The 13508-nt window shown below is 55.1% G+C and overlaps 1 protein-coding gene across 2 annotated transcripts in view; it reads left to right on the forward strand.

Moving 5' to 3' along the window:
* Positions 1 to 13282, forward strand: part of TRMT2A (tRNA methyltransferase 2 homolog A) — a 17246-nt gene extending 3964 nt beyond the window's left edge. For both annotated transcript variants that reach the window (XM_036757821.1, XM_036757814.1), the window contains exons 4-12: positions 1926 to 2107; positions 2714 to 2828; positions 5256 to 5371; positions 5606 to 5717; positions 10700 to 10822; positions 11252 to 11327; positions 11847 to 11963; positions 12129 to 12225; positions 12795 to 13282. In XM_036757821.1, the coding sequence (XP_036613716.1) occupies positions 1926 to 2107; positions 2714 to 2828; positions 5256 to 5371; positions 5606 to 5717; positions 10700 to 10822; positions 11252 to 11327; positions 11847 to 11963; positions 12129 to 12225; positions 12795 to 13098 (1242 nt within the window). In that variant the 3' untranslated portion in view covers positions 13099 to 13282. The remainder of the gene's footprint in view (positions 1 to 1925; positions 2108 to 2713; positions 2829 to 5255; positions 5372 to 5605; positions 5718 to 10699; positions 10823 to 11251; positions 11328 to 11846; positions 11964 to 12128; positions 12226 to 12794) is intronic.
* The last annotated feature ends 226 nt before the right edge of the window (positions 13283 to 13508 follow it).

The raw sequence follows: 13508 nt of genomic DNA on the forward strand, positions 1-13508 counted from the left end.
TCCCTGGTCTCTGTGTCCACCAAGGCTCAGGTTGGCATGCTCCGATGGATGCCAGCCCTGGCAGAGGGGCCAGAGCTTCGGACTTCACCCCGGCTGAAGATGCTCACCTGGATTATCAGGGCCAAGTTGCCTCCTCTCCTCCTCTGTGAAATGGGGATGAAGCCGGGCAGTGGGGTGGGGTGTGTATGTGTGTGCTTGTGCACACGTGGTGTGAGTGGTGTGTGAGTGAATGAGAATGTGTGTATGTGAGCGTGTGTGTGTGAGTGTGAGTGCTCATGTGTGGTGTGGTGACTGAGTGTGCATGTGGAGGGGTATATGTGAGTGTGTTGGCATGCTTGTGTGTAGTGTACATGTGTGAGTGTATATGAGTGTGTGTGCATGTGTGAACATGCGCGCTAAGGCTCAGTGACTCTCATCGAATCTTTGTCCTCCAGGCGTGAGCCAGGCTGACTCTCTCCTGTTCTTTGCCTTTTGGGGGACACTGGCCTCCTGCATCATACATGTGGTGGAGGATGACCCGCCTCCTCATCCCTGTTCCTGTGCTCCTGAGCGACCTCTGGCTCAGCACTGGGGCTGGTTCTGAGGTCTCACTGATGGAGGTGACACGGGTCATCTTGGAGTCTCCTGACCCTATGGGGGGAGGACAGCAGAGGTCAGCTTCCTTTTATGGGTGAGGCTTCTGAGGCTCAAGGAAGGTCGCCCAGCCATCGTGGTCAGAGGTGGCACCTGTGGCGTTTGGACTCCAGTTGTTGTGTCCTCGGACCACATGGCAGGACCTGGGAAGGCTTGGGAGGCTTCCCAAGAGAGTACACCCATTGGCCCTTCGGCCCCATGACCAGCACAGCAAGGCGAGGTGTGGATGGCAACAGTCATTTCGTCTTGGGGGCAGGGGCTTTCCTATCACCCATAAGAGGAATGCAGGCAGGTAGCGTGAGGTTTCTTTCCCTCATTTTACAGATAAGAAGGGGAACAAGCATTTATAGACTGCCTATTGTATACCAGGCACAGGGCTGAACATTTTACACGTGTCCTCTCATTTGACTGATTGGGCGGGTGAGTGAGTGACCCATCCAGGGCCACAGCAGGGTGGTGGTAGAACCTGGCAGACCTGGGGTTGGGGCTCATCATCCTGTTGTCTCGATGCCTGGTGGGCAGGGCCAGGCACTGTCCAGGCCCTCGTCCAACTAGAGGGCACCCCTTCTACTCTTCATGTCCCCTGATAGCTTGACAAGGGTCTTTCTCATCATTCCAGGCTGTGGAGGACGCTGGCCCACACACCTCTCCTTCCCCTCCCTCCCAAATACCCAGTTGGTACTTTAAATCACGTCAGAGAAAGGGAGAAAATAGACCTTTCCCCTTCTTTGTGGAGCCGTGGGACTGTGGGCATGGAGCCTTGCATACACACACACTCTGCCTGGCGTTGGTTTGCTGCCTTTCTTTTTTATCTTTCCTCTGTGGAAGGCAAGGAGGAGGGATAGGTTTGTAATAAGAAGGGATAGAGTAGCAAAAGATGATCTGTGTGTTTGGTGCGTGCGTGCGTGTGTGTATGTTTGGTACATATATGCATATGCATGTGTGGCACATGTGTTTTGTACATATACGTGTGTGTGTGTGTTTTTACCTAAAACCAAAAACTTAACAATCGAAGCTCCAAGTGCCAGCTGGGCAGCTCTTGGCCTAGGCTTGCCTGACAAGCTGCTGCATCTGTGGGCTGCCTGGAGACCGGGGGTCTTGAGCACAGGGACCCGGGGCCACTGTGCTCTGTCCTCATGCTGTCTGTCCAGGCCATGCTGTCTGCGCGCTTGGGCCAAGGTCACGCTGAACCAGACGCTTGGGAATGGGTGCCTTGAACTCAAGCCAGGATTTCAGTGCATTTCTTGTGAAGTGAAGCAAACTTTGGCCATGTGTCCGTTCTCTTTCCTCAGACTGAATACCGCAACAAGTGTGAGTTTCTGATTGGTGTGGGTGTGGACCAAGCTGATAAGACCGTGGGCTGCCGCCTGGGCAAGTACAAGGGCGGCACGTGTGCAGTGGTGGAGCCCTTTGACACTGTCCACATCCCATCAGGCACCAAGCGTGTGGTCCGGGCTTTCCAGGAGTATATTCGGTGAGTGAGGCCTATGGAAGCTGAGCCCTTTCCTTGAAGAAGCTTGGGAAGCACTTGCGTGTGTCCCCCTCCCATTAGCAGAGTGGGGCCCTCGAGGACCCCTGGTTCAGTCCTCTTAACCCCTGACAGCCAAAGGTGGTAGATGTGGCTCAGGGAGTGGGGGCAGGGAGGTCCTTCCCCACATCCACTCAGCCCTTTGCAGCGGGGACTGGACAAGAAGAGCCCTTAGTGGACCCTAGGGGACATGATGGGGATGCACCTTCCAGCCAGCTCCAGGCTCAGCAAGCGCCATCTGCTCCAAGATAAATGAAAAGATGCCCTTTTGAGAGATGAGTGAGGGCAGTTGGGCATGTCCAAATTTGCTGCCACCTGTTGGTGGAGCTTGTGGCTGGACACGTAGCTTCCTTCTGTCTCTCACTGGCTGATGTCAGGCATTTCTGGGTCTTGGGTCTCTTTGTCTCTACCTAGATCACTTTTACCAGGAGCTAGCCAGCCCTCTGGGGGCAGTGGCTTAGCCTGAAGTGAAACGAGAAGGTCCGCTCTCTGGAGTCTCGGGGGGCCAGTGGGATGTGTGATGTTACTGACGTTGGGGGCGGCTCTTTGCAGGTCAACGCCCTACTCTGTGTATAGCCCGGAGACGTATGAGGGGCACTGGCGGCAACTCACAGTGCGCACCAGCCGGAGCGGAGAGGTCATGGCGATCATTTACTTCCACCCCCAGGTACCTGCCCTTGTGCCTCCACCTTTAAACGCTTCCCCTGGCAGGCCCCAGAGGCCTCACGGAGAAGAGGGGCAGTAGCGGTTCTGGAGCGGCTGCATTTGAAGGCCCATGAGACACCTTTGAAGATTCTAGCCCCCACTTTACAGATGGAAGGACAGAGGCACCGAGGGGAAGGGGCCTGGCCCAGGGCTTGTGTTCCTGGTGCTCTTCCTCGGGGACTGGCAGCTCCTTAGGCTGCTTTGTTCTCCCCTTTTGAAAAGGAGGGTTCGGTTCTTGGTTCTTGGGGTGCATCTCTGACCCGGCCACGTGCCCCCACTGTGCCTCTGTCTTCTCCTCTATAAGATGGGGATGGTCTTTGGATGACCCTTCTCACAGGGTGCTGAGTCCTTAAAGGGGAGCAAAGGAAAGTTGTAGAGAGAGCTGGAAGGGGCCACTCAGGCCCCCTGCTCTACCCCTTCCACGCACAGATGAAAGAGCAGAGGCCAGCGAGGCAGAAAGTCACTCAAGGAGGGTCCCAGAGCCAGGACGTGGGTGGGATTCTGGGTCTGGGCCTGGAAGAAAACCTTGGAGGGGCCAGAGCGAAGCCCCTCACTTTACAGATGAGGAAACCAAGGTACAGAGGAGAAGGGACTGCTCTCTTGGCACTGTTCAGGCAGAGCCGAAGGGCTCCATGGGCCCTTTTATTCCAGCCAGACCTTGGGGAGGGAGGACTGAGCTGGGAGGTCTGGGGGTGGGCATCCATGGCAACTTCTCTCACCTCCTGAGGAGGTCAGCCCCTGGGAGGCAGAGGGACCCTGGGTGAGCCAGACCCTGCCCCAGGACATCCATCCTGCACATCAGGCTCATCTGCTCGGGCTCCAGTCTTGTCGCTGATGCTGGGAGCCACCCCTGGGAGATTGAGGCATGAGCTGGGCTTGGGAGGCCCCAGAGTGATCGGGGGGTGCTCCGGAGGGATGTGGGGGGCTAAGAGACCAACGGGAGCAACAGCTCAGTGGTGCCATGGACGCAGCGCCAGGCCTGGAGGCAGGAGGACCCGGGTTCAAATGCAGCCCTGGGCAGGTTGCTTAGCCTCTGTGTGCCTCAGTTTCCTCGTCTGTAAAGTGGGGATAATAATGGCTGCTCTCTCCCAGGGTTGTTGTGAGGATCCAGTGATCGTAAAGCCCTTGGCACAGGGCCTGGCACTGGCACGCAGCAGGAGTGTCGATGCTAGCAGTTGTTATCACTGTGTCGCATACAATCACACGTGTTACGATTATTATCGTAGCAGTGATAACAGCGTCACTCTGCAGGCGTGATCTCCCAGTCCTCCTGTGAAGTCCGTGCTTTAGTGTTTGTGAAGCACCTACTGTGTGCCGGGCACTGTCCCTGCCCTCCAGGAGCTTGCAGTCCAAGGGGAGACAAGCAGATAAACAGGAGATAAAGAGCAGGGAGAAGGCAGTGGAGTCAAGTGGAGGAAGCTGGAAGCTCAGTGGTCAGAGCATGGGGGAGGGGCAGCCGGGAGCCCTGAGGAGGAGGAAGGTGTAGAAAGCCTGGAAAGGGGAGGAAGGGCGAAGTTGTGGAGGGCTTCGAATGCCATGTTGTGTTTTGTCCTGGAGATAAGAGGGAACCATTGGAGGTTATTGAGTTGGGGGTGACGCAATCAGATCCTGAGCTTTAGGAGAATCTCCTTAGTGACTGAATGGAGGCCACTGGGGGTAGGCAGGACCCCTGCACCAGGGTGGGGGTGGGGCAGAGGAGGGGGGGAGCGGATTCAGAAGGAGATGCTGCAGAGGTGAAATGTACAGGCCTTGGCGTCATATTGGAGATGGGGGTGAGAGATGGGGAGGGTCCAGGTTTGAGAGCCTGGAGGACTGGGAGGAGGGTGGGAGGTTTAGGGGGAAAGAGGATGAGCTCAGTATTGGGCATGTTGAGTGTGAAGGGTCTCCCGGGCATCCAGTTGGAGATGGGACATTGGCAGAGGGCGGGGGAGACAGGGAGGTCTGAGGACCATCAGCATGGAGGTGGTCACTGAATCCAGGGGAGGGGATCACCCCGTGAAGCAGTACGGGGGACAGAGCCCTGAGGGACACCTGCAGTGAGAGGGTGTGACCTGGAGGAGGAGCCAAGGTCAGAGAGGGGGGAGTCAAGTAGAACTTACAGATGAGGAAACAAACAAGTGACTTGCCCAGGTGGGATTCCTAGCTAAGCCTCCCTGACTCTGGCCCACTCTGTCACTGTCCACTAAGGCCTGACGCTTCTGAGCTGCTCCCGAAGCCAGGATGCCTGGACTCTAGGCTCAGCACCTGTCTGATTCTGCCTGGGGGCAATGACTCCCCACGGAGCGCTGTCCAGGGCTAACTGACCTTATCAGATTGGGCCGAAGGCTCCCCTCGAGTCAGGCCAGAGTGTCCGAGCCCCTGAGGGTGGCCTTTTCTCTCGGCCCTTCAGAAACTCAGTAAAGAAGAACTGGCGGAGTTGAAAGCCTCCCTTGGCCAGCACTTCACAGAGGAGCCCGGCCGGCTCAGCGGGGTGACCTCTCTCTACTTTGTGGAGGAAGGGCAGAGGTAAGGCCCCAGGTAGTCTGGGGAAGAGGGAGAGGCCAGAGCCCGGGGCAGGAGAGGGGCGTGGCGAAGGAGGTGAGGCCCAGACCTGGGGTCCCTCCATGAGTGGAGGAGCTCCTTGCGGGTCAGTGGCTCTTCTGTGGCTTCTCTGAAGACAGCTGATGGCCCAGGAGGGGACCCTGTGCAGACGCTTGCCCAGCCCCGTGCTGGAGGCATCTTCCTGTCTTCTGTCCTCAGGAAGTCTCCCAACCGGGAGGACCTGCCCTTGGAACACGTAGCGGGGGACAAGTACATTCATGAGGAGCTCCTGGGGCTCAAGTTCCGCATTTCCCCTCACGCATTTTTCCAGGTATGTCAGCAAGTATTTATTAAGCGCCTGCTGCATTCTGTTCCAGGCACTGTGCTAAGCACTGCGAATACAGAGAAAGGCAGAGCCCCTGCCCTTGAGGAGCCCCCAATCTAAGAGGGAAGACAACATGGACATAGTTCTGGACAGTGGGAGGAAATCAGCAGAGGGAAGGCATTAAGATTAGGAACCACTGGGAAGGGCTTCTTGAGGTTTGAGGGAAGCCAGGAGACAAGGAGGGGGCTATGCTTCAGCCCTGGGTGAGGAACTGGAAATTGTGTTGGGGGGGGGTCCATGTCATTGGATCGTAGGGGACCCAAAGGGACCAAGTGTGGATGGATTGGAGGTGGAATGAGGGTTTTTGTGAGAAGTCACAGAATGTTTACAGTTGAGAGGACCCTCGAGACCCTTCTAGAGGGACCTATGGAGCAGCTGGAGTGCTGTGGTCTGGGAACTCCTTGGGATGAGGAGGAAGCCCGTAGGGCAGCCCGATACCCCCTTCCAGAGGTGGGGGTGGGTCGTGCCGGGCAGCTGAGGAGAAAGTGGCCCGCTGGCAGTCAGGGCATGCTGGGCACGGTCTCTGATGAGAGGACTGAAACCCTGAGAGGGGCGGTATCCAAAGCCGCCTTGCAAGGGGTGGCCAGAGCCAGGCCTAGGATCAGGCCCAAAATTTCCTCAGACATTTAGGACCTGAGGGCCCAGGAATGACAAAGGCCAAGCCTTAGTTGCTCAGACCTTCACACCTGGTCCTCTGGGAGCAAATGCAGCAGTGTGCCTCTGTTTCCCTGTCTGTAGCAGGTGTCCCGGGCTGAGGCCCCTGCCCACACTCACTGTGTCTCAGTTTTACATTAGTTCAGCAAACACGAGGCCCCTGGCGAGGGGCCAGCACCACGAAGCACCTCGCTGCTGGGCCGGTGACTAGCAACAGTGGTGATGGTCGTGTAGTCAGTCCGAGAGATTCAGATGTGATTGAGAAACATAAAAACACAACACAGCGCAGCGTAGAGAATGTAGTCTGTGATTTGCTGAGTCGGCAGCCGTGGTCACCATCGAAGAGTTTAACGTTGCTGCTGCAGGTTAGAACCTCACAACTAAGAACGACTCGCAACTACTTGGCATTTTCCCCACAGCAGACCTATGAGGCGGATGGCACACACATCCTTATTCCTGCTTTTAGGATAAGGAAAGTATAGCTTTGGGAGTGGAAGGCACTGGCCTGGGACCACATAGCCAGGAAGCATCCAAGCTGGGATTAGTGCCCAGGTCTCCTGCTCCTCTCTCTGCCATCCTACGTGGCCTGTCCTTGGAGGGAAGCTTTAGGAGAGGGCTGACCTCCAGCAGATGTGACAGGATGGCAAGGGACAGACAAGAAAATGGTTAAGTTTGGGGAGGATTTGTGAAGTTCTTACTATGCTGCAGAGCTGGGGAGAGACAAGGACAGAGGCGGGGATGTGGGAAAGGAAGTTCTGTGAGGGTTGGACTCGGTGGCCCCTGAGGCCCCACTAGCTCTCCCACACTCGCCCAGAGTCATCAGAGAGAGAAACCAAGGGCTCTCTGTGAGGTACAGGGAAGCATTTGGCCTCCTCCTCCGAGGGGCCTGGGCCCGCTGCCCACCGTGGCTGGCAAAGCCTTTGGAGGATGTGAGAGCCGGATCTCCTCAGTGTGTGAAGGGCTGCACTTGGGTTGGTGTTTCAGGAGGATTCTTTAAATGGAGAAGAGGGCTGGCAGAGGCTCAGAGGTGGGGGGGAAGGGAAGGAGAGCCCAAGGGCAGAGGAAAGGGGAGGGGATGAATAGTTCTATGGCTTGTGCTGAGCGCAGTCTTCGCAACAACCCTGAGACTTAGATGCCATCATTATCCCCATTTTACAGTTGAGGAAACTAAGGCAGGTGGGGGTTAAGTGACTTGTCCAAGTGACACACAAGCCTGCATAGCCAGTAAGTGTCTGAGACTCAGATTCAGAAGAGGGGAGTAATTCTTTTTTTTTTTTTTTAATAAATTTCTTTATTTATTTTTAGTTTACCACGCACGGTTCTACATAGTTTTGAGTTCCAGTTTTTCTCCCCTCCCTCCCCCCTCCCTCCCCAAGACGGCATGAAGTCTCATATAACTGTCATGTATAACTTCGCATTGAATTAATTTATGCACTAGTCAAGTCGTGGAGAAGAATTTTGACCAATGGAATGAATTATGAGAAAGAAGAAACAGAACCAAAAAAAAAAAACAACCCAAAAACAAAAACAAAAGAGAAGCAGAAAAGGCGAGCATGTAGTGTGCCTCAGTCTGTATTCAAACTTCGCAGTTCTTTGTCTCGATGAAGATAGCATTCTCCATCGTGAGTCCCCTGGAGTTGTCCTTGCCCCTTAGGTTGCTGAGAAAAGCGCAGTTTGTCAGGGTTGGTCCTCACGGAATCCATATATCTGTGGCTGTGCACAACGTTCTCCTGGCTCTGCTCCGCTCACTCAGCATTATGTCATGTAGGTTTTTCCAGGTTGTTATGAAGTCTGCATCATCCAGAGGGGAGTAATTCTAACGCTTCAGCGCAGAGCCTCAGAGAAAGACACAGACTTCCCACTAGATCAAACAGAATTCCTAGACAAAGTGATGGGAGAATTTTTAAATGGCCTAAGTGAAAGGAGAATGGTGGAGGGAAGAACTGGAAAAGAAATGAGAGCTGTGGAGGAGAAACTTAGAAAGACTTACCCAAGTACCCCAGAATTAAAATAGATCAAATAGAAATCAATGGCTCCACGGGAAAATAAAAAAATGTAAATACAAAGTCAAAAGACTGAAAAAAATAGGAGAAAGTATCATGTATCTCATGTCAAAAACAACTGACCTGGAAAATAGATCAAGGAGAGAGAATTTGAGACTCAGTGGCCTGCCCAAAAGCCATGAAGAAAAAACACCAGGATATTCCATTCCAAGAAATCTTGAGAGAAAACTGTCTAGATCTCTTAGAATCAGGGATCAGAGTAAAAAGTAGAATGATTCCACTAGTGACCACCTGAAAGAAACCCACTAGTGAAAACTACGAATGTCGTACTCAAAATCTGGATCTTCCAGGTCAAAGAAGAAGTACTGCAAGCAACCAAAAAGACAGTGGTTACATAGAAAGGAACCAGAGTCAGGGTCACACAAGATTTAGCACTTACTACCTTGAGGAACAGAGAGCATGGAGTGTGATTATCTAGAAAGCAAAAGATGAAGTCTTTATAACTAAGAATAATGTATCCCTCCAAACTTAGTTTAATCCTTTTGGCGTCAGAACCTTTAATGAAATAAGAGGACTTCCAGGTATTCCTGATGGAAGGACTGAAGCTGTGTAGAAACTGAAATACAGATACAGGAAATAAAGAGAAACAAAAGGTTAAAACCAGGACACAATCAGAAAATGTAAAGCTGAAACATTCACATTTCCATGGGGAGGGGATGGGAAGGGAATGATACAGGTGTCCCTTAAAAGCTGCAGTGTCAGCAGGGGTCATGATCTTAAAAGGAGAAAGTAGGGGAAGCTAGGTGGCACAGTGAGTAGAGCACCAGCCCTGGAGTCAGGAGGACCTGAGTTCAAGTGTGGCCTCAGACACTTGACACTCACTAGATGTGTGACCTTGGACAAGTCACTTAAGCCCAATTGCCCTGCCTTCCCCCTTCCAAAAAAAAAAAGAGAGAGAAAGTAAAGGGAGGTAGAGATGTTCATTAGAGAAGAAAAGGCAATTCTGTAAAAACAAACCTACTATTAAGGACCACTGCCCACCTCCTATGGAGCAGTGATGTTCTAGATGCGCTGACCCAAGAGAGGTGTTTTTGGATGTGGCCAATGTGGAAATGTATTTCACTTGTCTGTATTTGTTGTGAGCTCTCCTATTTCCTTTCCTTCCCCCTGTGAGGGAGAGTGGGAGGTGGGGAAGAGCATCCGTGTTAGGTGGGTCCGCCAACCATGCAGAGACGCAAAGATGGAACAGCCAGGAGGCCAGGGTTACTGGATCAAAGAGTATGTGGTGGGGAGTGAGGGGGAGGAAATGGAGAAGGGGGCAGCTTAGGGAGGGCTTTGAAGGCCAAATAGCACTTTGTATTTGCTCCTGGAGGCTATAATAGGGAGCCACAGCAGTTCATGGAGTAGGGAAGTGATGGCACGATCAGACATGAGCTCTAGCAAGTTCCCTTTGGTGGCTGAAGGAAGGATGGTCGGGGGTGGGGGAGAGGACTGGAGGCAGCAGACCCTCCCTACAGGCTCTAGCAGTGGTCCAGCGTGAGGTGATAAGGTTCAGAACGGTAGACGGCATATTTGAGAGACCGTCGCAGAGGTGGAATCGACAGGCCTTGGGGCCATATTGAATGTGGGGGTTGAGAGTGAGGAGTCCAGGATGACTCCTGTGTTGGGACTGGGAGGATGGGAAGGTGGGGGGGGAGGGGAGAGGGTTCAGAGGTAAGGTGGTTCCAGTTGGTCCATGTTGAGTTGGAGATGTCTGTCCACTGGCATTACCTTCAGATGAGCTCAGCTCTGGAGCTCACACCCCCTCGGGTCACCTCCCCATCCCTTTCCAGCTTTTCTTGTCTCCTTGGTTAGCCTGGGAGCTTCTTGAGGGCAGGGGCTGCCTTTTGCCCTTCTTTGTCCGGGACTTAGCACATAGTAGGTGTTGCCTCTCTCTGGGCCTCATTCCTCTGCTCAGTAAGGAGGGGGCACTGGGCTGGGTTGTTTCTGAGCAGCTCCACATCATGGTCTCCTAGGGTTCACCCAGACATATTGGTTCTGGGTTGTTTTCGCACATCTTGTTCCAGAACTCCGTATAGGGACCTCCCCGTGCCCTGGGGGCCTCTTTGGGTCCTTTCCCTGTTTTGTGGTCATGAGGCTGAGCGAGGCCTCGCCAGCTCTCCAGGTGGCTCTGTGGAGGCAGCCGGGAATCCTTGGGGCCCCTCAGGTGTGGGGGTGCTCTGGGTTCTGGTAGGCGTCCCAAGGAGACTCATCCCAGCTGTGGTTCCTCAGGTGAATACACCAGCTGCCGAGGTCCTCTACACAACCATTCGGGACTGGGCCCAGCTGGACAAGGAGAGCACCGTGCTGGACATCTGCTGTGGGACCGGCACCATTAGCCTCTCCCTGGCCCAGGTGAGCTCAAGCCTCTCTCCTCTGAGACCCCAAAGGGCATCTCCTCCAGGGCTCACAGTCATTGTTTAGTTGGCCTCAATGATCATAGGAGGGGGGGGTTGGGCTGTGGCAGCAAGGGAGGGGAGAGGCCCACAGGCCCCTTGTGGGAGAGTGAAAGGCCACGAATGTCTGACCAATGGTCATGAGCACTACCTGGAGCCTAACATTTCTCACCGGCCCTGGCAGAGAAATGGGGTGTTCTGGGGAGAGAAAACCAGCTTGAGAGGCAGGACAACAGGGGTTCAGGTCCCCAGTCTGACTCATGCTGGCTGTGTAGCCCTGGGCCAGTCACTAATCATGACCATGGGACTGACTGACCTCAGTGGAAGGGTTCTTGGGTCCCCAGGTAGGCTTGCAAGTGATCCTGAGTTCTTTTCTCCCCCTTTCTAGAAAGTGAAGAAAGTGATTGGCATCGAGCTGTGTCAGGAAGCTGTGGAAGATGCCCGAGTGAATGCCAAGATGAATGGTTGGTCTAACAGCCCTGGTGGGGGAGGGGCCTGGGGCTTGAGGACCATCCATTCTCCCAGGGTCGCCTCTAGGCTGGAGTGGGGCCTCTTTGGCTCCTAGCGGGATCTGGGCGTGTGTCTGTGTGTGTTTGCACACGCGCCAGGGACACAAGGTGCCCTTGTGGTCATATAGAACAGGATTAGACCCGCAGGGTGGCCTGCGAAGAGCAGGACCAGGAGCACTGGGGACAGGGCAGGTTAGGCTAAGCTCCAGGGAAAGAAAAGGAGACCCTGTGAGTGGCCAAAGTGGCCTGGGCCACCAGGCAAGAAGAGGGGCCCCCTCTGGGCCCCTGAATGTGGCCTGTGACTTGGGAAATGGAGATTGTGGCCCTGCTGTCTTCGGGGTCCAGCAGTTCCGGAGCTGACCGTTGGAGCTGCCTACCAGCCTGCCCTGGCAGCCTTTGGAGTAGGGTGGGATAGCTGCCCACACAGCCAGGCAAGCTGGGGTCTAGCTCTTGGGGTTTCTACTCACCCTGCAGCTCTGGACAACATCGAGTTTCACTGTGGCAAGGCTGAGGATCTGGTCCCCAACATCATGAGCTCCTTGGCCTCGCAGAGGCTGACTGCCATTGTGGATCCACCCCGAGCAGGACTGCGTGAGTGACAAGGGCTTGAGGCGGGCATGTGGAGTGCGCAGTGCCTGGTGGGGAAGGCCTGAGGGGCAGAGGTGGGAAGGAAGGCCACCCTGGGAATTTAGCTTGGCCTCTGGTCAGACCTGCTGCTGCCCTTCCTCCTCACTGACCTCTGTCCCCTCTGTTCAGACTCCAAAGTCATCCTGGCCATCCGGAGAGCCGAGCACCTGAAGAAACTCATCTACGTCTCCTGTAACCCCCGGGCGGCCATGACCAACTTTGTGGAGTGAGTTCTGCTTGGGCCCCTCCTGGGGGTGGGGATGAGAGCATGGGGCCCTCAGGGCTAGGGAGGGCCTCCCCCATCGTTGAAGCAGACCCTCAGAAAGGCAGGGCAGGGCCTGAGGAAAGCTCTAGCCGCCCCCCCCCCCCAACACACACACAATTGGGCCATTCTGTCCTCTCCCCAAAAGGGGCTCAGATCAGGAAGATCTCCAAATTTGTCCTACAGGACCCAAGAATTTATGACTGAAAGCAGGTTTGGGGTTTGCTAATGCTCAGCCCTTCACACCCACATGCTGAGGCCCTGTGACCTGAGTTGCCTGATGGAGGCAGCTCTTCCCAGTCTCTTACCAGCCAGGGTCCTCTCTGGGCCTCCTCTGTCAAATGAGGGGCTGTAAGAGTCCCTCTGGGGTTCCTGGACTCCCAGAGCCTCCCTGGCTGTCCCGACCATCCCACATGCTTGGGTCCTTTGTCCTGAGGCCACCCCACCCGAAGCCACCGAGCTGGGCAGCAGGACCGGATGCAGGGAGGGGAGGAATCCGAGCTGGACACTGACGCCCCTCTTCTCTCCCTAAGCCTTTGTCGAGCCCCCTCCAACAGGGTGAAGGGCTCTCCCTTCCGCCCAGTCCGGGCTGTGGCCGTGGACCTGTTCCCGCAGACCCTGCACTGTGAGATGCTGATTTTATTCGAGAGGGTTGAGCATCCCAACGGCTCAACAGCTGCTGCCACAGGGGGCTCTTCCCCAGAGAGCCCGCCTCCCCTCCCTCCCCCCGTTGCTGGGGTGGCCCAGGCAGAGGACTGTCCAGATACTCCTGAGGCTTCTCCCAGTGACCAGTACAGCAGCCCAAGCCCCCTGCCCCCAGCAGCCTGTGATTCATAGCACTCTCCACCGGGAACAGGAAAGGCTGTGAAGCTGATCCCACAAAGCCAGAGCCCCAAGCTGGCAGGGGACAGAAGAGCAGCAGGACCCAGAGGTCGGCCAAGACCGGGATGAGATCAGAGGGCTGGGCGGGGGCTGGGCAGTCACCCCACAAAGCAGCTGAAATAAATGGTTTTGGAGTTAATGCCTCCGTCTTGTGGCGGCTCCTTCTCAGAACAGGGCAGCCGAGCCCTCTGGGGTGCAGCAGGCACTCCCTCCTCTGCCCACTCCCCGCTTTGGCCTCCCAGCTTCAGGCAGAGGAGGAGAGAGAATGATGACGATGATTGCACTGTGCAGACACCTCATCTGAGCCTCACAACCGTGGGAGATAAGTGAGCTCAGGCCCAATTTACAGATGGGGAAACACAGAA

Source organism: Trichosurus vulpecula, chromosome 1 (assembly GCF_011100635.1).
Source record: "Trichosurus vulpecula isolate mTriVul1 chromosome 1, mTriVul1.pri, whole genome shotgun sequence".
NCBI lineage: Eukaryota > Metazoa > Chordata > Mammalia > Diprotodontia > Phalangeridae > Trichosurus > Trichosurus vulpecula.